Below are 25,328 nucleotides of genomic sequence, written 5' to 3' on the forward strand. Positions count from 1 at the left end.
CTCTTAAAAAAAAAAAAAAACAACCCAGTATCTCTCATCTGTCCAAGGCTGAGGTTATTGCTCTAAGATAGTCCTCAACTATTTGTCTGTATAGTGGGACCAGATAATCATAGAACTCCTTCAGCCAGGTAGACCTCTTATGTACCTGACTTAAATCCCTGCCATGAACGATTTGAGGAGTTTGTAGAATCATCTGGCATAATGTCAGTACAGGTGAGCCATGAGAATCCTGCAATTACTCCTTTGAACTTTGTCTGCCATGTGCTTTATGGAAATGGTCCCTGCTCTTCTGCCTTTTTGATGTCAGTCACTTTGGAGATGGTGTTTTCCTTTTCCCCTGAGGGACATAAGCTCTCAGAGTTGCTCAGAGAAAGAATCGTGTAGGTGTGCAGTGTGACAGACAATTTGAGAAGCAGGTATTAGTAATTCACCTGATAGACGTCTTTTTGTTATACCATCATTTTCTGTTTGGAGAGTTGGTGGCCATAGTCACAGGCTGATGAGTCTCTCCCTCAGAATGTGCAATGAAATTTTCCCCCTCATTTAAACAGAAAGAATAATGTTCTATATCTGTGTTCTCCATCAGTCCTGCTTTCTAGAAACAGCACATAATTTTTTTTTTTTAAAACAACCAAAGAAGTATTTTCCTACTGTTATCTTTTCCTCACCTCTGATTTCCTCCTAATCAGAGATGACAGTAATTTTTGTCATTTCACATGGCCTGACTATGGATATTTAGAATAGTAGACTTTTAAAGCTATTTAGGTTTAGTAAATTTCTACCATAGCCCCTTAGACTTTAATGGAAAAATAATTGTATGTTGTCTGTTTTCCTCTGGTAATGGGAAATAAACACTATTAAACATTATTCTGTGCTGAGTATAACCCAGATGTTAGCAATGACAAACTCCTTTATCCAAAAATATCTTCCTGTATTTCTGCACAGCTGCCAGTAATGGTTTCTTCTGAGAGGTTAGATTTTAAAATGTAGAACACGGTATTCTCCGTGGCCGCCTGCAGTTTTCTGAACGCTCTGTTGCTCTTTGATAATTTGCCTCTGTTATTCTCTCTGCCTAAAGTCCCACCCCTGTATGTCTATTTGTTTAATTCCTGCTCTTCCTTTCAGCTTGGATATAAGCATGACTTCAGCACCTCTTCCTAGCAGCATGCCTTGCTCTTTCTGCAGTCCCTATGAGATAGATGACTAATGCTTGTGTTCAGACAGCCTCCGCATAACACTTAAATTGTTGGGACTGCTAACAGATTGTGGATTCCCTGAGGACAGGGACTTTGTCTTGCTGGTTTCTACAATGGATGAACTTGCCATGAGGTTGGGTATCTTAGGTTCCCTCTGTAGGTCTTTGAACTGGCAGTTCACACAGGGCTTTCTTATTCACTTGGAGCTGCATAAGGGGTCATAGTGATGGTTTAACATGTGTGAGAAGGATTAGTAATATTGTGAGGAACTTGGAGCAGGTGAATTTGTTGTAGGCTTTGTTAGGTGTTTGTGAAATCTACATAACATCACGTAATTTACTTTAAAATGCCAGTGATCATAAAACTTAACCATATCTCGAAGGAATGACACTTTCTATGTACAGTAAGTAGAAAGAAAGAGACAGGATAGATATTTTTCAATAATACCTTTCAGATGTACATAGTATTTGATGATTTCAAAGGGCTTTTTACAGAAGCTTATTTGATTCTGTCACCAGTGTTTGAGGTATTATCCCCATTATTAAAGACTCAGAGTTGTGATTTGCCAAAATCCTCAAGCTAAATCAGAGAAGTCATTGAATGTATTCATTTATTTATGTATGTATGTCTGCATTCATGCCTTTGAAATTCAGTGTTAGAAATTCAAAAGCTTTGCAAGGCTTTACAGGTACAGGTCTGTTTTCCATCCCAGTCCTCAGCTACCCAGTTGTCTTCACTAGAGGCAGTCACTGTGATCAGTTTCTTAATCTCCCAGAGGTATTTTTCCCATGTACAAACAAGTAAGCACACGTATTCTTTCTTTACTTTTTATAAAGTAATGGCAGCCACTACACATTCTGCTCTTCAGTTCAGCCGCTCAGTCACGTCTGACTTTGCGAGCCCATGAACTGCACCACGCCAGGCCTCCCTGGAGTTGGTCCATCACCAACTCGCGGAGTTTACCCAGACTCATGTCCATTGAGTTGGTGATGCCATCCAACGATCTCATCCTCTGTTGTTCCCTCCTCCTGCCCTCAATTTTCCCAGCATCAGGGTCTTTTCAAATGAATCAGTTCTTCGCATCAGGTGGCCAAAGTATTGGAGTTTCAGCTTTAGCAACTGTTCTTCCAATGAACACCCAGGATGATCTCCTTTAGAATGGACTAGTTGGATCTCCTTGTAGTCCAAGGGACTCCCAAGAGTCTTTTCCAACACCACAGTTCAAAAACGTCAATTCTTCGTCACTCAGCTTTCTTTACAGTCCAACTATCACATCCATACAAGACTACTGGAAAAACCAAAGGTTTGACTAGATGGACCATTGTTGGCAAAGTAATGTCTCTACTTTTCAATATGCTGTCTAGGTTGGTCATAACTTTTCTTCCAAGGAGCAAGTGTCTTTTAATTTCATGGCTGCAATCACCATCTGTAGTGATTTTGAGCCCCCCAAAATAAAGTCTCCCACTCTTTCCACTGATTCTCCATCTATTTGCCATGAAGCAGTGGGACCAGATGCCATGATCTTTGTTTTCTGAATGTTGAGCTTTAAGCCCACTTTTTCACTCTCCTCTTTCATTTTCATCAAGAGTGTCTTTAGTTCTTCTTCACTTTCTGCCATAAGGGTGGTGTCATCTGCATATCTGAGGTTATTGATATTTCTCCCGGGATCTTGACTCAAGCTTGTGCTTCCCACAGCCCAGCGTTTCTCATGATGTACTCTGCATATAAGTGAAATAAGCGGGGTGACAATATACAACGTTGACGTACTCCTTTTCCTGTTTGGAACCAGTATGTTGTTCCATATCCAGTTCTAACTGTTGCTTCTTGACCTGAATACAGACTTCTCAGGAGGCAAATCAGGTGGTCTGCTATTCCCATCTCTTTCAGAATTTTCCAGAGTTTGTTGTGGTCCACACAGTCAAAGGCTTTGGTATAGGCAATAAAGCAGATATAGATGTTTTTCTGGAACTCTCTTGCTCTTTAGATGATCCAGTGGATGTTGGCAATTCAGTCTCTGGTTCCTCTGCCTTTTCTAAAACCAGCTTGAACATCTGGAATTTCATGGTTCACGTACTGTTGAAGCCTGGCTTGGAGAATTTTGAGCATTACTCTACTGGTGTGTGAGAAGAGTGCAGTTGTGCAGTGGTTTGAGCATTCTTTGGCATTGCCTTTCTTTGGGATTGGAATGAAAACTGACCTTTTCCAGTCCTGTGGCCACTGCTGAGTTTTCCAAATTCGCTGGCATATTGAGTGCAGCACTTGCACAGCATCTTCTTTTAGAATTTGAAATAGCTCCACTGGAATTCCATCACTTCCACTAGCTTTGTTGGTAGTGATGCTTCGTAAGGCTCACTTGACTTCACATTCCAGGATGTCTGGCTCTAGGTAAGTGATCACATCATCATGATTATCTGGGTCATGAAGATCATTTTTGTACAGTTCTTCTGTGCATTCTTGCCACCTCTTCTTAACATCTTCTGCTTCTGTTAGGATCATACCATTTCTGTCCTTTATTGAGCCCATCTTTACATGAAATGTTCCCTTGGTATCTAGAATTTTCTTGAAGAGATCTCTAGTCTTTCCCATTCTATTGTTTTCCTCTATTTCTTTGCACTGATCACTGAGGAAGGCTTTCTTATCTCTCATTGCTATTCTTCGGAACTCTGCATTCAAATGGGTGTATCTTTCCTTTTCTCCTTTGCTTTTCGCTTCTCTTCTTTTCTCAGGAGGTAAGGCCTCCTCAGACAACCATTTTGGTTTTTTGTATTTCTTTTTCTTGGGGATGGTCTTGATTCCTGTCTCCTATACAGTGTCACATACCTCCATCCATAGTTCATCAGGCACTCTATCTATCAGATCTAGTACCTTAAATCTATCTCTCACTTCCACTGTATAATCATAAGGGATTTTATTTAGGTCATACCTGCATGGTCTAGTGGTTTTCCCTACTTTCTTCAATTTCAGTCTGAATTTGCCAATAAGAAGTTCATGATCTGAGCCACAGTCAGCTCCCCGTCTTGTTTTGCTGACTGTATAGAGCTTCTCCATCTTTGGCTGCAAAGAATACAATCTGTCTGATTTCGGTGTTGACCATCTGGTGATGTCCTTGTGTAGAGTCTTTTTTTGTATTGTTGGAAGAGGATGTTTGCTACGATCAGTGCGTTCTCTTGGCAAAACTCTATTAGCCTTTGCCCTGCTTCATTCTGTACTCCAAGGCCAAATTTGCCTGTTCCTCCAGGTGTTTCTTGACTTCCTACTTTTGCCTTCTAGTCCCCTATAATGAAGCATACTGTTCTACTCTTTATTTAAAACTTTTTTTTTTTTTGGTGAAAAGTACATTTTGCATACAGATGTGTTTAAAATATAAACATGCAGTTTAGAGAATACTTCACATAAGTACCTAACACCTCGGGTCCAAAATAGAGTATTGCCAAATTCGTAGTACCGTGCATTGACTTAGCTGGCACTGTTAGATGAAGGCTTACCGAAAAAGACACGTTGAACAGTCTCTGTCAGAGTCTGGCTTTTGGCTTCCTGGTTTATAAGATTCCCTTCTGGGGAAGTCGGTGGGCAAGACCCTGAGAAAGTCATCAGGAATGTCACAGGACTCGTGGTTGAGACGTCTGGCAGGATTCTAGCGTCACCAAGTGTGGATGATTGGCAGCAATGTCGTCTCAGTGGGCTGCTCTGTGTTTTCTGCTTCCTCACTGTAGCTGACCCACATTCTCAGGAGCATGTCAGTTAGATGAGTGTGCTTGTGTGGTTCAGGCAGTTGCAGGAACTTCATCACGGCAAGTACAGATAAGAATCTGAGCCAGGCCTACTGGGCATTCTGTCCTCTGGCCAAAAAGAGGGCAGTAGGCATCCTGGTAATGGCAGCCAGCAACATGACTGTGCACAGAGTGAAACTGTTTCAGTGTGAACTGGTTGCCCTCTTAATATAGCTGTCATCTTGCAATCTCCCTTCAGTGTTGTGTCTTTTCCCACCACAGTCGATTCTCCAGTTTTCCTGCACTAGCTGAGTGTCTTACAGTTCAGTTCTCTTATTCTTTACTTGGAGTCAGCACAGACCCCACAGGTCTTAGACCTGCAAATTGCCCCCTTTTTAGGACACCAGCTGCAAATGAGGTAGGTCCCTTGCACTTCTGCCCAGGATACTAGTAATCTGGATGTTCCTACGACCTTCTTTAAGGTTCCATAGTTTGCTAAAATGACTTTGAATTAAGGAAGGAGCTGAGTCATCTCATTAGCACACAAAAGATGGTTGTCTCTCAAAGTTACAAGGGTTTTAGGAGCTCTGCCAGAAACAGATCTAATAATATTTTTTGTTAAACTAGATGCATCATCCTAGAAATTCCTTTACCTCCTCTGCAGCGTGTTGTTTTTTTTCTTTTTTTTAATTTTGCCTTCTCCCATTTTAGTATATCTTTTAGTAGCTTCTTGAGAAAGGGTACAAAGTGAGACCGTACTTTTTATTTTTGATAATTTATTTTATTTCCTTTTGGTTGCACTGGGTCTTCGTTGCTGTGTGCGGACTCTCTAGTCGTGGTGACGGTGGTCTCCTCTGCTTGCGGTGCGTGGGCTTCTCACTGCGGTGGCTTCTCTTGTTGTGGAGCACAGTCTCAGGGCATAGGCTCAGTAGTTGCACACGCAGTCTCAGTAGTTACGGTGTACTGGCTGAGTCTCACTGCGGCATGTGGAATCTTCCCGGATCAGGAATCAACCCATGTCCCCTGCATTAGCAGGCAGATTCATATCCACTGGACCACCAGCGAAGTCTGAGACCTTACGTTTAAGGTCTATTTATCCTACACCGAATACTTGACTTAAAACTTGGTGAGTGCATACTTCTAAGTGTGAGATAATTTTCCCTCAGAATTGTGAAATCATTGCTATATTGTCTTCTAGCTTCCAGTTGAAGTCAGAAGCCACTCTGATTTCTGGTCCCTTGTATACTGTTTTCTCTCTCTCGAAGCCTGTAGAATCTCCTATTGGTACTCAGTATAATGAAATTTCACAGTTCCCAGAAACTTACTGACTTCTGATTTGAGAAATTTTCTTCAGTTATTTCCTTGATGACTTCTTTTCCTCTCTCTTCTAATTTTGCTAGTTCTGTCCTTTGGATGTTGGGCATTCTGCACTAGTCCTTTAATTTTCTTGTCTCTCTTAGGTTCTGTTAATTTTTTTTTTTTTTGCTGTCCTTTCTGAGATTTCTTGAACTTTTATTTTCCAGTCCTTTTTTGAGTTCTTCGTTTCTCGTATACTTTTTATGTTGCTCTTTTTAACAAAAATTATAACATTCTGTTTTTGTTTATGACTATAATACTTTTTTCTGCCGGTTTATTACTGGGATTCTGTCTGCTGTAAGGATGAGATTTTTCTCTTATTCATTTTTATTCATTGAGTTTTAATCTTTTATTTTTTGCAGTTATATGGCCTTATAAAATGAATTAGAGAATGTTCTTTCTGTTCTCTGGATGATTTTGTGTAAGAATAGAATTACCTGTTTATTCAATGATAGAATGTGGTCCACTGGAAAAGGGAATGGCAGACCACTTCAGTATTGCCTTGAGAACCCCATGAACAGTATGAAAAAGGAAAAAGATAAGACACTGAAACATGAACTCCCCCAGGTCGGTATGTGCCCAATATGCTACTGGAGATCAGTGGAGAAATAACTCCAGAAAGAATGAAGGGATGGAGCCAAAGCAAAAACAACACCCATTTGTGAGTGGGACTGGTGATGGAAGCAGGGTCCAATGCTGTAAAGAGCAATATTGCATAGGAACCTGGAATGTTAGGTCCATGAATCAAGGCAAATTGGAAGTGGTCAAACAGGAGGTGACGAGTGAACATCAACATTCTAGGAATCAGTGAACTAAGATGGACTGGAATGGGTGAATTTAACTCAGATGACCTTTATATCTACTACTGTGGGCAGGAATCCCTTAGAAGAAATGGAGTAGCTATCATAGTCAATAAAAGAGTCTGAAATGCAGTACTTGGATGCAATCTCAAAAATGACAGAATGATCTCTGTTCGTTTCCAAGGCAAACCATTCAATATCACATTAACCAAGTCTATGCCCCAACTAGTAACGCTGAAGAAGCTGAAGTTGAACGGTTCTATGAAGACCCACAAGACCTTCTAGAATTAACACCCCCAAAAGATGTCCTTTTCATTATAGATGACTGGAATGAAAAAGTAGGAAGTAAACACCTGGAGTAACAGGCATCTTTGGCCTTGGAGTACAGAATGAAGCAGGGCAAAGGCTAATAGAGTTCTGTCAAGAGAACACACTGGTCACAGCAACAACACAAGAGAAGACTCTACACATCGACATCACCACATGGTAGACACCAAAATCAGATTGATTATATTCTTTGCAGCCAAAGATGGAGAAGCTCTATACAGTCAGCAAAACAAGACGGGGAGCTGACTGTGGCTCAGATCACGAACTCCTTATTGGCAAATTCAGACTGAAATTAAAGAAAGTAGGGAAAACCACTAGACCATTCAGGTATGACCTAAATCAAATCCCTTATGACTATACAGTGGAAGTGAGAGATAGATTTAAGGTACTAGATCTGATAGATAGAGTGCCTGATGAACTATGGAGGTTTGTGACATTGTATAGGAGACAGGAATCAAGACCATCCCCAAGAAAAAGAAATACAAAAAACCAAAATGGCTTTCTGAGGAAGCCTTACAAATACCTGTGAAAAGAAGAGAAGCAGAAAGCAAAGGAGAAAAGGAAAGGTATACCCATTTGAATGCAGAGTTCCAAAGAATAGCAATGAGAGATAAGAAAGCCTTCCTCAGTGATCAATGCAAAGAAATAGAGGAAAACAATAGAATGGGAAAGACAAGAGATCTCTTCAAGAAAATTCTAGATACCAAGGGAACATTTCATGCAAAGATGGGCTCCATAAAGGACAGAAATGGTATGAACCTAACAGAAGCAGAAGATGTTAAGAAGAGGTGGCAAGAATGCACAGAAGAACTGTACAAAAATGATCTTCATGACCCAGATAACCACGATGATGTGATCACTTACCTAGAGCCAGACATCCTGGAATGTGAAGTCAAGTGGGCCTTCAGTTCAGTTCAGTCGCTCAGTCGTGTCCGACTCTTTGTGACCTCATGAATCGCAGCACGCCAGGCCTCCCTGTCCATCACCAACTCCTGGAGTTCACTCAGACTCACGTCCATCAAGTCAGTGATGCCATCCAGCCATCTCATCCTCTGTCATCCCCTTCTCCCCCTCCCCCAATCCCTCCCAACATCAAATTCTTTTCCAATGAGTCAACCTCTTAGGAAGCATCATACGGACAAAGCTAGTGAAGGTGATGGAATTCCAGTTGCGCTGTTTCAAATCCTGAAAGATGATGCTGTGCAAGTGCTGCACTCAATATGCCAGCAAATTTGGAAAACTCAGCAGTGGCCACAGGACTGGAAAAAGTCAGTTTTCATTCCAATTCCAAAGAAAGGCAATGCCAAAGAATGCTCAAAGTACTGCACAGTTGCACTCATGTCACACACTAGTAAAGTATTGTTCACACGCTAGTAAAGTATTGCTTAAAATTCTTGAAGCCAGACTTTAGCAATACATGAACCGTGAACTTCTAGGTGTTCAAGCTGGTTTTAGAAAAGGCAGAGGAACCAGAGATTAAATTGCCAACATCCGCTGGATCATCTAAAGAACAAGAGAGTTCCAGAAAAACATCTATTTCTGCTTCATTGACTATGCCAAAGCCTTTGACTGTGTGGATCACAATAAACTGTTGAAAATTCTGAAAAAGATGGGAATACCAGACCACTTGACCTGCCTCTTGAGAAACGTATATGCAGGTCAGGAAGCAACAGTTAGAACTGGACATGGAACAACAAACTGGTTCCAAATAGGAAAAGGAGTACGTCAACATTGTATATTGTCACCCTGCTTATTTAACTTATATGCAGAGTACATCATGAGAAACGCTGGACTGGAAGAAACACAAGCTGGAATCAAGATTGCTGAGAGAAATATCAGTAACCTCAGATATGCAGATGACACCACCCTTATGGCAGAAAGTGAAGAGAAACTAAAGACCCTCTTGATGAAAGTGAAAGAGCAGAGTGAAAAAGTTGCCTTAAAGCTCAACTTTCAGAAAACTAAGATCATGGCATCTGGTCCCATCACTTCATGGGAAATAGATGGGGAAACAGTGTTAGACTTTATATTTTTGGGCTCCAAATCACTGCAGATGGTGATTGCAGGCATGAAATTAAAAGACGCTTACTACTTGGTAGTAAAGTTATGATCCAACCTAGATAGCATATTCAGAAGCAGAAACATTAGTTTGCCAACAAAGGTCTGTCTAGTCAAGGCTATGGTTTTTCTACTAGTCATGTATGGATGTGAGAGTTGGACTCTAAAGAAAGCTGAACGCCGAAGAATTGATGCTTTTGAACTGTGGTGTTGGAGAAGACTCTTGAGAGTCCCTTGGACTGCAAGGAGATCCAACCAGTCCATTCTAAAGGAGATCATCCTGGGTGTTCATTGGAAGGACTGATGTTAAAGCTGAAACTCCCATACTTTGGCCATTGATGTGAAGAGCTGACTCATTTGAAAAGACCCTGATGCTGGGAAAGATTGTGGACAGGAGGAGGAGGGGACAACAGAGGATGAGATGGTTGGATGGCATCACCGACTTGCTGGACATGGTTTGGGTAGACTCAGGAAGTTGGTGATGGACAGGGAGGCCTCGCGTTCTGCGGTTTATGGGGCTCAAAGAGTCGGATATGACTGAGCAACTGAACTGAATGATTGGAATGAATGTGTTCATGCATCCTTTTTAAAAAGATCACATGGATCTGATAATGTCTTGGAGGACATTTTCAAAATTGATTTTATTTCTTTAATGAATGTATCAGCATTCAGCTTCTATTTCTTTTTTGATCAAATTTTAATAGTTAATTTGTTTTTATTCATTTCAATTAAGTTTTCAGATTTGCTGACATAAAGTTGTTCACAATAGAATTCTCTTATTTTTTAAATCACAATCTGTAGTCTGTTCTGGTTTAGATACTTTTTTTTCACTTTTTCTCATCCTGCTGTTTATTTGAAAGTTAATTGTTGTTTCTTTTTTTTTCCTTCTTTTTAGTCTTTGTATTTTTGGTCACACCAGATAGCTTGTGGAATTAGAGATCAAACTCAGGCCCTCAGCAGTGGAGGCACGGAGTTCCAGCCTCTGGACAAGCAAGGAATTCCCTGAAGGTCTTTTCAGAGGACCAACTTTTAGCTTTATTGATCTTCTCTGTTGTAATTTTATTTTCTATTTCTGCTGAAATGTGTCTATAAATCTAATATTAATATCCATGTCCTCCATATTTTCCCCTTCTTCTTTTTTTGTTTTCACTGGGTTTATTCATTTCTCTTTTTGTAATTTCTTAAATGGATGTTTAGTGATTTAACTTTCTACTGTTCCTTCAAGATTTGAGACAAAACTTGAAAACGGTGAGGGATTAAACTAAGTGGTTGTTTGAGGGAAAAGTGTTTCAGGAAGAGGGGAAGCCCTGAGGCAGGAGTGTCCCTGGTGAGTTTGAGAGAAAAGCAGGGCCAATTTAGTGAAAAGATTTTTCATGATATAAATGTGGAAAATAACTACTTAACTCCTTTCATCTGTCGCTTTGCCTGCTGAGATGTCTGTTTCATGTGACAGCTGTGATGAGTGGAGAGAACATCCTCTCAGTCACTCATTCGGTTTGTGATCTTAGGCTTTTTAACTTCTTTCATATTCAACTTCCCTGTTCATAATTTGCTGTCATGATTAAATAGACGAATACGACTATCCCCGCACAGTAGGTAGGGAATAAATGGTTGTTAAGTGTCTTGAGTTTGGCATGTTTACTGAAGCAATTTCTTTCCATGGTAGTGCACTCCTGTGCTTGGGCATTCTGCCCTCTGCCGCAGTCGCCAGCCTGCATTCCCCAGGAACCACTCCAGTCAGTGGTGTTAGTGGCCGCTAGGGTCTAATGCTGTTCTCCTTGCTCATTGCTTCCCTGAGCTGGACAGTCCTTAAGATGGGGGTTTCACTTTCTTTCCTCACGTGCTACTGGAAATAGTAGCGGTGGTGGTTCTCACAGCTCTTGGTCTTGTGTGCAGTGTTTCCGTCCCACTGTGGAGTGGACCTTTCCTGCACGTGATCAGGGCGCTTCCTGCTGGGCTTCCCTGGCGGCTCTGTGGTAAAGAGCCCACTTGCAGTGCAGACATGTGTGTTCGATCCCTGGGTTGGGAAGATCCCCTGGAGAAGGAAGTGGCAACCCACTCCAGTGTTCTTGCCTGGGAAATCCCATGGACAGACGATCCTGAACGGGCTCCAGTCCATGGGGTTGCAGAGTCAGATACAACTTAGTGATTGAACACAAGCCTCGGCTGACTCCCTTGTTTCTCCTCACTCGATTGATATGGTATTCTGCCTTTGTTGCTGAGCCTTTTCTCATCCCTGAAACTGTTCTATAATTCTTTCTTTTGTTGGCCACTCTTTCTATTTAATTGCCATCCCAATTTTGCCTACTTTGATCTCTTAAACCTGGAGTTGGCAGTGTTTTTCTGTAAAGGACTAAATGGTAAATATTTTATATTTTGAGGGCCACATACTGTCTCTGTCATGTATTCTCTGTCCCCATCCCTTTAAAAATTATAAGAGCCATTTTTGACTTGTTAGTAAATATTCAAAGTTTTTTTTTAAATTGTGAAACAGAGCATGTATTGAAAAGCTTTTGAAAACTTATACATTTAGTTTAACATACAAAAATGAAACAAACTGTGACACCTACATCCCAAGCCGGGAAATACAGGATATTGGCAGCACTTTAGAGCTGCTTCCGGTGATCCTCCCCCATTGTGTGTTTTTTTGTTCTGCCTGCTCTGCTGCATTTTGTGGAAATCATTCCTTTTATTTTTCTCTGTAGTTCTATCACATGATAACCCTCCTTGCAATAACTTGGATTGGCCAAAAAGTTTCTGTAAGATGTTACAGAAAAACTCGAATGAACTTTTTGGTCAACCCAATATTATATGGCTTTTGTTTGAATTTGAATTTTGTATAAGTGGAATCATACTATGTGTACCTTCTTTTGGAGATGGCTGTGGCACCCCTCTCCAGTGCTCTTGCCTCTTGAATCCCAGGGACGGGGGAGCCTAGTGGGCTGCTGTCTGTGGGGTCGCACAGAGTTGGACACGACTTAAGCGACTCAGCAGCAGCAGCAGCAGTACCTTCTTTTGCTCAGAATTATGTTTTTGAGATTTGTTTGTGTTGATGCTCGTAGCTGCTTAATTGAATCCAGTTGCTTGACTGTTCCGCATCTTTTTATAGTCCATTTTAATGTTAATGGACTTTTGGATTGTTTCCAGTCTTCTGTTCTGATGAATAATGCTCTGTGACCACCCTTATGCATATCTTCTGGTGCACATATGTAAGAGACTTTCAAGGGCCTCACTCAGTAGTGGGATTATTGGACATATGCAAGTCTAGCTTTGCTGGTAATGCTTGTTTTCCAAAGTGGTTGTACCAGTAAGTTCTCCTTGCAGCAGAATGTAAGAATTTCCTTTGGTTCTCATCCTTGTCAACACTTTGTATTCTCTTAGTTTTTGCTGTTTAGTGAATGTGATGGTATCTTGTGGTTTTCATTTACATTTTCTTGATTATTGAACAATTTGAACACTTTCTTACATATATTCTTATATGCTTCCAAGTCCTATATCTTTTTTCAAGTTAATTTATATATATATTTTGCATATAAGTTTAACATGTATATTCAATTTATCACAGGCTGAAGTTCATCAATATTTCTGTTCTTAAAACACTGTAATTTCAGTCCCTCCCAATTTGTATGCCATTGTTAATTTACTGTTTTTTTTTTAATTAGCACAGAGCTTTGATGTCATTGTTTTATATTGTCAGTATTTTGTTAATATTGCTTTTGTATGTTTACTTTTGTTCTTCATTTCTGTTTCCGTATCAGGTCTTTCTTGTAGGATCATTTTTCTACTGACTTTATAATTCCTTTACTGACAGTCAGCAAGTGACAAACTCTAAATTTTTACTTCTTCCACATTACTTTTATTTTACATTTAATCATGAAAGATAGTTCTTTTTATATAAACTCTATTTTATCTCAGCACATTGCAGATATTTCACTGTCTTTTGGCTATAAATAAATATTTTGGCTTTAGTATTACCTTTGAAGACACCTGTCTCTCTTCTTGATTCTTTGAAGGTAATCTTTTCTTTTTGGCTGCTTTTAAAATATTATTTTGTTGCTATGTTACAAAAATTCCAAAGTGATATTTCACTGTCTAGATTATTTTTTAATAATCCTGTTTAGAATTTATTAGGCTTCTTGGATATTTAGATTAGTATATTTCTTTAGTTTTAGAAAGTTTGAGAAACTGAGAATATTATTCCTGCCTTATTCTTGTAACTCATCTGAAACTCCAGTCAGATTTTTATTAGATCTTGTAACTGTCTTCCACATCTCTTAATCTTTTTTTTTTTTAAATATATTCTGTCTCTTCGACTCAGCCGTGGTTTGGGTATTTTCTTCTGACCTGTCTTCCAGTTCATGGATTCACCTTTAGTGTATCTACTCTCCTTTTAAATCTGCCCAGTGAGTTTCTTATTTCTAATAATACATTCTTTATTTATTAGAAGCTTTTGTTGGTTCATTTCCACATCAGCTTGCTCTGTCCATGTGTGTTATTTCTTGTCTGTTGTGGGTGTGGGAGTGAATGAGCGTGTGTGTGATCTACTTGTTCTTCTCAGAACTGTATCTTGGAAAATATTTGAGGTCTAGGATAATAAAGTTGGGTTTCTCCAGAGAGGATTGCTTTTACTTTTGTTAGTTGCTTAGGGCCCATTCCAGTCATTGACTCTTAAAATAAATTCTGGGCTTGATTTTTTTCAGAACATCCAAGTCGTAGTTTAAGTTGTAATTACTCATGTGAAGACTGGCTTGTAGTTCTCAGGGAGATGGTTTTTTTCCCTCTCTTCAGTACTGTGGCTCAGGGAAAGATTTTTTTTCCCCTTTAAACAGTCCATTTGGAATATGGCAACTCATTTCTCCTCTGCCCTCATGCCTTTTTTCCAGGGTCTACAGATTTAGGTAGGTCAGTATTCTTTCTCTTTCTGTTCTCAGAGGCCTGCAAAGTCAAAAAGTTGATAACTGAATTTACCTAGTTCGGCACATGCCTTCAAGGTGAAAATCAGCTTTGGCAAAGTTAATTGATCTTTTTCTATTCTTGTCTTCATTTAACTTTTCTTGAATATTGCTTGTTTCTTGACATCTTGCAGGTGCATTTGAGAATGTTTTAAAATATTTGTTATTTTCATTAGAAGGATTAGTACAGGTTCCGAGTCCACCATACTGCTGGAAAACAGAGAGTCTCTATGGTTTTCAGTTTTGTATTCCCAGTTAGATTTTACTGTCCTTGAGAGGAGTGACCGTGCCTTGTACTTTCTTGGCCTTCTCTAGAAGGCAGTGAGTGTTCAGTGGATATAACTCAGTTATACAGGTGGATGTGTAAGTCAGAAACATTTTTGAAGGACTTCTGTTTTACATGTTTTATATCTGTTTTTTTAAATCTTCCCCATTATTTGGGAAGGTTAGGTGTATTATTACTACTTCTGTTTTATGGATCAGTAAACTGAGTCTTAGAGGGAGAATATGGACACAAATCTGGTTATTTGTTGGACTAAGATTTAGATTCATGACTTTTGACTCATAATTCTGTATCCATTCTGCTATACCATGTTGCTTTTTAACTAATATTATTGATATTTGACATATCTTGATTATTATCTCTAGATATGAAAGTTCTAAAGAAGTGACTCCATTAGTAATAATGTGGATGAAATTATCTCTTGATTCTCACCTGAAAGAAATTGTTGGCTGAGCATTCACTTTGCTTAAACTGTTATCAGTGACTTAAAATAATGTATTGACTTCTGTTATAGAAAGTAGAAAAAAAGAATTGCTTACAAACTACTATATAAGATAAATAAGCTGCAAGGATATATTGTACAGCACAGAGAATATAGCCAATATTATATAATAACTTGAAGTGTAATAAAAGTATTAAATCACTGCATTGTACACCTGAAACTAATATAATCTTGTAAATCAACTGTACTTCAATAAAAATGTTAAAAAGTTTTAAAAAATTGCTCAGTTTTGCTGTTGCAGCATTGTGAAAATACCTTTGTTGTAAAACATAAATAGTTTTTGTTTTTTCCAACAGGTGTGTATGTAATATAGACTGCAGTGGATACAGTTTTAATCCTGTGTGTGCTTCTGATGGGAGTTCCTATAACAATCCCTGTTTTGTTCGAGAAGCATCTTGTATAAAACAAGAACAAATTGATATAAGGCATCTTGGTCATTGCACAGGTAAAATTAATTCTAGGGATCTGTCTTTAAATATGTCTACAGTCTTATTTGTATATTTTGGTAGTGTTCTGAATTTGTAAAATGAAAAATCTTTGATGCTTTATTTTTTATTACTGTGTATTTTAGAACTTCTTTGTTTTGTTATTTTAAAAATTTGCTTTCACTATCTTAAGACACAAACAATGCTTCTTGATTGCTTAGTTAGTTACTAAGCTGATCCTAACATGAACGTATAGCTATATTTATACTTCTTAAGAATTGTCTCAAATTTGTAACGATTATAGTTGTTTAGAAATGAGTTTATTTTAATTATAGTAAAACTAAATATTAACATTTTTTCAGCTTTTCTTTCTAGAGCATAATAGTTTATTTTGTTTTCATGTTTTCTCTAGTTTTTACCCCTACATATTTTATACTGTTAAAGATTTTGGTGTGAAGTTATAGAATATAAGGAAAAAGTATTACTTTCAGTTTAAAATTCTTTCCCCCTTCTTGCTTTTTGCCGTAGTTTAAGAACCATGATACCAACTAAGAATAAGTTTTTGTCTTCTATTCCTGCTAGAAATACCTGGTCACAGAGGCAGAGGTTTTCAATCTTTTTTCCTAGTAAGACACATAGAGGCAAGCATAAGGTACGATTTCCCAGTAGCAAACAAGTCCAGATGCTTCCTGATGGCCTAGGCTTATGCATCTTTCCTGCTACTAGGTCTAAGTGCCCTCCCTTCTGACCACTTCCCCACCTTTTTGCGTTTATTAAAGGGCTATGTTTTCATGAGCTTACGGAAAACATAGCTAAGAGGAAGAGGTTGCAAGCCAGAGTTTGCTGCTTTATACTGATAACAAGCTATTTGTGAAATACTGAACAACTGATTGAAATGTCTGTGGTCTAAGCTACTGAAGAATGCCCAAGAAACTATTCAGAGGATATCTAGGTGAGAGTCAGGTGTGTACATGGCAGCGGAAACTGTTTACTGACAGAGCCCCTTGTAGGTGGAAGCAGTAGTGTGGTTTGCTTTTCTTTCTTGGGGTGGCATTTGTAGCGTAGGTTAAAGTGTATTCTTGAGGAAAGCATGTGTTTTCTGAGGAACTGGTTTGTGGTTGAATGGTACTACCTGGAATTTCAAATTCAGAAGAGTTGGTCAAGCTTGAGGATTTTGTTAATTGAAATTCATGCTTTTAGAATCCTGTGGAGTGGTTTATCTTGGTCCCCATTTACACCTGACTGTACCTTCCCTTGCCCTCACTGTGCACTGGGAAAACCGAAGCTTATGCTTCCCAGCAGGTGTTTATGGTTCGTGTAGTCTTCCTGTCCTAACATAATTCACCAGTAAGGGGTCATGTTTATAATAAATTTTGTCTGATAACACAGTTGATATTCCACATTTATACTAACTTGATATATTTCCAAGGAAACAGTGGTGCGAGAAGGTAAATCTTGAAACCATTGTCCCTTGGAGAACCGGCTAATCCTTTCTCTTCAAGGTCTATGTGATTTCAGTCTCACAGGGAAGACTTTTTAAGGAGATAATATTTTAGCTGAAGTTTCAGTGAAGTTAGACTGTTCATCATGCAGAACGCATTTATATCTGAGTGCTGAGACAGAAGTGTTACAATAGATCAAGTGAGTGGTAGATCAGGAAAAGTGGACAGAGAATTGGAAGGACCTGGAGCGTTTGGAATATTTAGGAGTTTCATGGTATGACTTAAACATCATATGTATCTTAATTTTCAAATCATTTTCTCTTACAGACACAGATGACACTAGTTTGTTGGGAAAGAAGGATGATGGACTACAGTATCGACCAGATGTGAAAGGTACTGAATCACAATTTCCTGAATTTTGGCCAAGTGTTGAAATATGGTCACTAGCTGTCCTTAGTGGTTCTCGATCCATTATAATGACCTTTCCAGCTTTGCTCTATGGCAATATACATTATGCAGTTAAATTTTAGTAATAATATTGACTGAGTGCTTCTCAGTTTACAGAGTACTCTCACATCTGTGTTTTTTTAATTGAAATTTTTACTGTGAGAATTGTAGATTCACATGCGTTTGTAAGAAATTATACAGAAAGATCTCTCATCTTTGCTTTTAAAATCCTCTTTGCCTTTCTAGAATCTACTGTTAACACTTAACCTCTGTGCATGGGTCTTTGAACCTAGTTCCCTTTGCCTGGAACTCTTCTTTGCCTAGGAGTCATCCTTTCGGTCACCTTAGAGGTTATTTCTGTTTGGGAACTATCCCTTGACTCTTAAACCTAGATTGCGTGCTTCTCTTCATACTCTGATGACCAAGCCCTTAACCTGCTTTAAGTATAATTGTCTGTTCTACTCATCTGCATCCCTCTCTGGACTGTGAGCTCTGCCATGTTCACTTTGGGATTCCTAACACTTAGCAGAACGTCTGGCACTTACCTAGGGGCTCCATGCCTGTCAGAAGAATGGATATAGCTTAAAGAAACTGTAGGATTTATTCGTACAGAGTCTTTTATTTTAAGGTCAGATCAGAGATTGGATTCTAGTTCCCTTGACTGCAAGTCCAGTGTGCTTTAATTTCTCATTTTCATATTCATTATTTCATTTGGTTTTTGCAACCACTATGATGGCTATGGACCAGTGAAAATATTGAGTCGCATTGAGGTTATAGCTAGTGAACCGAAGCAGGTCCTGATCTTAGGATCCTAGACCAGGGTTTCTGTATATTTGCTTTTACATGTATCTTCTATGCCATCTGTTTGGTTATACTAATGGGCAGTTTTTAAAAAAAAAGTGTGATCTACCTTTTATGCCTAATTTCTAAAAAATACATAAAATGAGAATAACAGGCCCTATCTCATAGAGTGTCATAAAGGTCAAATGAGATAATGCATGTCAATTGCTTTGAATAGTATCTGACATACTCATAAGTGTGTAAGAAGTGGTAGCTGTTATTATCATTGAATAATTTGTATTTCTGTCACTTGAATCATATTAAACCTGAATCAGTTATATCCCATGAGCCCCTGAAATATCAGTTTCCTATGTTGATACTATGTGCTGTGTTTAAAATAGGAAATCTTTGTATTCCCATAGGAGATATAATAGATCAATGCTAGTTTTATTCTTTATACTGATAGTACATAACCAGAATAGGAAAGTTCTTTTTCAGTAGGTAGAAGCTCCTGCTTAAGGCAATTTGGGGAATTGTGTATACCCAAAATACTTGTCTGTCTTCGATAATTTTCCAGGGATAATTTAGTGCCTAAGCCATTTTTGAGATACTGAACATTCTTTACATATAAGAATTTGTCTATAATGCAAATGAAATGATCATAATCAGTAGATGTAACTTATTAAGTGCCTTTTTTTACTGGTTGTTTTATCAGAAACTGTTGGTGGATAGAAAGATATGTAATACATGACATCCATCTTTAAAGAACTTGTGACACAAGAAATGAACATAACCTTCTTCTAACAAAGTGAAAGTTGGTTATTGTTATGAATGTAGTGCTTTGAAAAAGTTAGGATAAGAACTCAGAAAAAAAGAAATTACTATTTGGTGGGGACTGGTGACACAGGTGGAGGTGCAGGTTTGATCCCTGGGTCAAGAAGATCCCCTTGAGTAGGAAATAGCAACCCACTCCAGTATTCTTGCCTGGAAAATTCCGTAAACAGAGGAGCCTGACAGGCTACAGTCCATGGAGTTGCAAAGAGTCGGACATGACTGAGCATGCATGCATGAGAGTGGGGAGAATGGTGTAGGTCTAAGAAACACATAGAAGAGGTCTTATTTGTGCTGAACCTTGAAGGATGGTTAGGATTTGAAGAGGTCGAAGGGTATTTAAGGAGGATGGAAGAGCATCAGCAGAAGTATGAATGCAAACATTGGGGTAGAATGTATTGGAGAACAATGAGGAACCCTTTTTGGCTGGAGAGAAGGGATGTAAAAGGCAGAAATGGAAGGCAAGTATGGAAAGGTAGCTTGGGGCCAGATTGTGTACAGTCCTTTTTTTTTTTTTTCGTCTGAGTCTTCACCACTGCACTGCCAGAGAATTCCCAGTGTACAATCTTGAATGCTCTGTTATCCTAGAGCATTTAAACTTCATTTGTAGGCAGTGGGGAAATCATAATATATTTGAAAAGGAAAGGCTACAGTATTAACCAGCTGAATACATTATACCAGGCAGGACTTGTGCTTATTATGTACTTTGGGCTAGAGACAGAGAGATCAGTTAATTAGGCTCAAAAGGAATAGATTCCTACTTAAGATATGGAGGATAAAAGAGTTAAAACTAGGATGACTTAGATGATGGATTCTGTTTATTGAACTAAGAATATTGGGAGAGGAAAGGTGTTTGGGGTAAGTAAGAAAGGAGTTGATGGTGGAGATGATTACTTTTACTTTGGGGTTTGAGTTGCTTGTGGAACTCACCTGGACGACTTTGTATTTTAGCATAAATTTACGAGTTAGTCCTTGGATATCTAGGTGGTAACTGAAGTGATGAGAATGAGTGAAAGAGATTATAGAGCTGCATTGTCTAGTCGAGTAGCCACTGGCTACATGTGGCTATTTAAATTTAAATTGGATAAAATGAAATAAAATTAAAGGTTTTTGTTTCTCAGTTATACTAGCCGTATTTTAAATCCTCAGTAGTCCCATGTGACCCATGGTTACTATATTGGACAGCACAGATACAGAACATATCAAGAGCTGCAGAAAATTCTGTTGGACAGCACTCTTATTTTTAAAGGAGAGGAGGCTAGGATGAAGCAGAAAGAAGATCCAGAGGTAAAACATCATGAAGAGACTAGTGGCACAGAAGTTGAAATAGAAAGACTGACTGCTAGTTTAAAATGCTGCATAAAGGAATTAGAGGACAAGCGTCAAATTTGAAGATGTCAGAAATGTAAAGTTGAACTCTTGGAAAAGTGTGCTTTCAAGATGGAGCATTTAAATGTCCAGCATGGTGGTGAGTTAGTGCTTTTCTCAGGCTATTGGAAAACCTGTGGTAAATGTTGAAATTGCAGTGTTAGAAGATTTGTTGTAGATATGTCATAAAGGATATAGTGGCTGAGCATGAGGTGTATGGACTTCCCTAGTAGCTTAGCTGGTAAAGCGTCCACCTGCAATGCTGGAGATCCCGGTTCAATTCCTGGATCGGGAAGATCCCCTGGAGAAGGGATAAGGCTACCCACTCCAGTCTTCAGCTTCTCTGGTGGCTCAGATGGTATAGAGTCCACCTGCAATGCAGGAGACCTGGGTTTGATTCCTGGGTTAGCAAGATCCCCCAGGGGAGGGCATGGCAACCCACTGCAGTATTCTTGTCTGGAGAATCCCCATGGACAGGGGAGCCTGGTGGGCTGCAAAGAGTCAGACATGACTGAGTGACTAAATGTGCACATGTGTGCACGCACGTGCACACACACACACACCAGGTGTTTGGGAGCTGGGTATGTGACATTTTAAAAACTTGGTTGCAGAAAATTTCAAACACGAATGAACAGGATAGTATAATGAACCCTTATATACTCAACCACTATCAACAGTGAACAGCATTCTGTCATCCTTGTTTTGTCTGTATACCTTTACCCGGTGGATTATCATTATTCTTACTTTACAGATTTTTTTGAACTGTAATTTATATACATGGAAATGCACAAATGTTAGCCACTGACAAATGGATAGACCTCATCTGTACTACACCTTATCACAGTCTTTGCAAGGTTTCCATCTACCCAGAAAGTTCCTTTGTGGCAAATGACATTTTAATAAGTGGCCATTTTTATCCAGGGATATTTTCATACAGCCTGAAATCCACTGTAACACCTTTTAATTGCCAACACATTCTCACTCCATTCCTGAGCATCACCTCACCCCAATCCTCACCTCAACTTCAATTTCATCCTCTCAGCCTCTCCTCCTGCTGATCAAGGATACCAGACACACCAAGATATCGATATTGTTGGTTCCATTATTTGGTGATTAATGTTTATATATTTTAATACAGCTCATTTGATATGCCCTTTTAAAAACGGTCTTGATAAATTTGCCTTATCAAAAGGTAAGCCTGAGCTAGTTGCTGCAGTCACTGAAGGAGGGGGAGAGCCTATGTTGTGGAGTGTGGAGGAGGATCACAGTGAAGATGGTGAGAAGGCTGTGTAGGTGGGTGGCACAGAACCCTACGGGGAGGAAGGTCGTTGAGAGATGAGAGTGGGATGCTGATCTGGAGGTGACAGGTGGTGAGCACAGCAGGGGAAGGGAGGGGCCGAAGGGGTGTAGGAGTAATGTGATTTTGTTCCATCAGGGAGTTGAAAGGAGTGCTTCCTAAGGGAACCCCTGAGGAGGTGGATGAGTTTATATGCATTAGAAAAGGTGTTTCACTGGGCAGAGTGGAAAGACTAGGAAAGAAAGAAGCAGGGTTAGGGTTGGTCATATCTACTCCCTGGACATGAAAGGGTAGGGGGTGTTGGGGAGTAGACGGGAGTTTCTGCCTAGGTAAATGATTCTCTGTTGGGGTCTGAGGAGACTTGGGTTAAAGAAGGATGTGTTAGTGATGAAGCTTGGAGTGAAGGTTGGTATAGGGGAAGCAGGAAAGAGTATATTGAATTTTTGGATTCAGTATATTGGCTCTGTGGAAATAGAGAGCCCTCGAGTTACTAATGCAGTATTGATGTTGTTGTGCCCTCAGTAGCCTCTTCTAGGTGCATGTCCTGGTTGTTAACAGCAATTCCTGGTGCTTTGTTTGGGTGGAACATGGATGGACCAAGACAGAGTCAGTGACACTTGCCTTTGCAGATAAGCCATCTGGAGTCTTACCACATCGTCACTTAGAACCATACTCTCCTTTGTATTTGAAAACACTGCCACTGGTGGCAAATTGGTTTCTGAATGCCTCTGTAGGGTGGAAGGCACTGCTGGGTGTCTGAGCTTTTTATATTGTGTGTGTGCTCATGCACACACACGCACACATTGTTCAGAGACTCGCAGTTGCAGCTGTTATTCATGGAGCCTGTCACCACTTGCCTGAAGGCATTGTTTGTACAGGACCGTGCCCAGTTCTTGCTGTGCAAGGCTACATCTCTGCTGTGGTTTCTGAAACTGTGCTTCATTACGTCTGTAAAGCCTTTTAATCTTTCCTTTTTGAAGTTATCTAATTAACATGGCCTGGAGAGCAAGTGCTTGAACATTCCACTTTTGTCTGTTCCCCACCTACCTTGGTGAAGTCTTGTGATGGTTAAGAGCTTGTGCTCTGAAGTCAGACTTGGTCCATGCTGTGGACCATAACGCAGTGTGGCCTGATTTCTCTGAGCCTCAGCGATCATATCTGTGAAGCAGGGGCAGTAATACCTACTGCCTAGGATTACTTTGAGCATTAAATGATGTCACTGAATTCCTTATTGATGTTATTATGGTGTTTTTTTTCCTAATTTCATTGTTAGTAGCCTGGCTGTGCTAAAGGTTCTTACCATGGGTAAGTCTGCCTTGTCACTATGTTTAATGTGGCTCATGAGTGACAGTAGGCTATCCTTTTAACTGTTTTTAATCAAGTACGCTACTATGTGCCAGTTGCTTTCACATATTTAATCCTTGCCACAATCATGTTACCACCATTTTGCAGATGAAGAAGCTGAAACTGTGGCTCATGTAGAATGGCAGAGCAGCGACCAGAATTCAGACTTTCTGACCCTAAGCCCTGGTGATCTTTCTTGTTCATGACAACTATTCCAGTGCATGTTCTCTTCAATTTTCTTCAGAATCTTTAATCTGCTCTCAGCTGCCACCTTGGTGAACACTTATACTCTGGCTTTACTCTTTCTCTAAGAACTAGTTCATATACTCAGCTACCTGTGGGTCTTTACACCTACGTTTAGCTTGTACTGCTTTGCCTGAACTTCCAGGAACTGCTGTCTTGCCTGGGACATGATGGATGCTTAATAAATACCTTTTGGAGGACTGGAGATCTCAATTTGAACTCAGTTTACTACATTCTTTCTACTGAGCCTCCTGTCATTAGGCTTATACAGAGTTTTTCTTTCCGTTTTTAAAGTTGTGAAATATATATAACAACACCACATGCTATCTTAACCATTTTTTAAGTGTACGGGTCTGGTGGTATTTGATAAATTCATGTTGTGCTGCCATCACAGCATCCATCTCTCGAAATCATTTCATCCTATGAGACTGGAAGTATAGCCATTAAGCAATAACTCTTCATTTCCCCCTCCCTTCTGCCCTTATAACCACCATTCTGCTGATTGTTGCTATAGTTTTGACTATTCTACATAACTCATATAAGTAGAAATTATGCAGTATTTGTCTTTTTGTCACTGGCTTCAGTTAACATAATGTCCTCAAGGTCTGTTTGTGTCATAGCATATGTTGGAATTAATTTCCTTTTGAAGGCTGAATATTTCCTAGTGTGTAGAATATTCCCTACAACTCATCCATTTTGTTTATCCATTAATGGACACCTGGGTTGCTTCCATGTTTTAACTATTGTGAGTAATGTTACCATGAATATAGGTATATTGCTGTCTCTTGGAGACCTTGCTTTCCATTTTTTTTGGGGCGGGGTGGTATCCAGATGGATCATATGGTATATCTACTTTTAATTTTTTGAGGAAGCACCCTACAGTTTTCCCTAGTGGCTGTACTGTTACATTTTCTCACCACCACGCCCAAGGATTACCATTTCTTCTTACCATTGCCAATACTTGTTATTTCCTGGTTTGGGAATAGTAGTCATCCTTTTGGGTGTAAGGCACTGTCTTGTTTTGATTCGTATTTCCCTAGTGATTAATGGCTTCCCAGGTGGTGCAGTGGAAAAGAGTCCGCCTACCAATGAGGAGACACAAGAGATGTGGGTTCTATTGCTGGGTTGGGAAGATCCCCTGGAGAAGGAAATAGCAACCCACTCCAGTATTCTTGGCTGCAAAGTCCCATAGACAGAGGGTCCTGGCAGGCAACAGCCCATGGGGTTGCAAAGAGTCCGACACAACTGAGTACAGATGAATGATGCAATGATTAATGATGGTGGACATATTTTCATGTGTTTATTGACATTTTGTTGATTCTTTTTGAAGTAAAATTGTTTTACACAATTCTGCATTGAGCCATCTTTAGCAAAGAGGACAATTCTGTTGTATTAAAAACTTAAATGTTAGTGGGTTGGTGGTTGCAAAGTAAATAAAGGGTAAAACTAGGGAAGTTTGACATTAAGAAAAAAATCGGTGGGCAGTGAGGTAGGTGGTGAACAGACATGGGGAAATCCACACAAAGATAATGAAAGAGAGATTTCATTCAACATGAGGAAAACTTGATAATATTGGAATTAACTATATTATATTGAAGAATATAAAGAATATCAAAGAGAGAGAAGAAAGCCTTCCTCAGTGATCAATGCAAAGAAATAGAGGAAAACAATAGAATGGGAAAGTCTAGAGATCTCTTCGAGAAATTAGAGGTACTAAGGGAACATTTCATGCAAAGATGGACACAATAAAGGACAGAAAAGGTATGGACCTAACAGAAGCAGAAGATATTAAGAAGAGGTGGCAAGAATACACAGAAGAACTGTACAAAAAAGATCTTCATGACCCAGATAATTACAGTGGTGTGATCACCAAACTAGAGCCAGATATCCTGGAATGTGAAGTCAAGTGGGCCTTAGGAAGCATTACTACGAACAAAGCTAGTGGAAGTGATGGAATTCCAGTTGAG

The 25,328-nt window shown here is 39.4% G+C and overlaps 1 protein-coding gene across 1 annotated transcript in view; it reads left to right on the forward strand.

Annotated features, from left to right (window-relative positions):
- The window catches only part of TMEFF1 (transmembrane protein with EGF like and two follistatin like domains 1), a 98,304-nt gene that overhangs the window by 52,637 nt on the left and 20,339 nt on the right, over positions 1–25,328 (forward strand). Inside the window, exons 6-7 of the mRNA XM_068974269.1 lie at positions 15,481–15,629; positions 17,379–17,444. Coding sequence (XP_068830370.1) covers positions 15,481–15,629; positions 17,379–17,444 — 215 coding nt within the window. The remainder of the gene's footprint in view (positions 1–15,480; positions 15,630–17,378; positions 17,445–25,328) is intronic.

Source organism: Capricornis sumatraensis, chromosome 6 (genome assembly GCF_032405125.1).
Source record: "Capricornis sumatraensis isolate serow.1 chromosome 6, serow.2, whole genome shotgun sequence".
NCBI classification, from domain to species: Eukaryota; Metazoa; Chordata; class Mammalia; order Artiodactyla; family Bovidae; genus Capricornis; species Capricornis sumatraensis.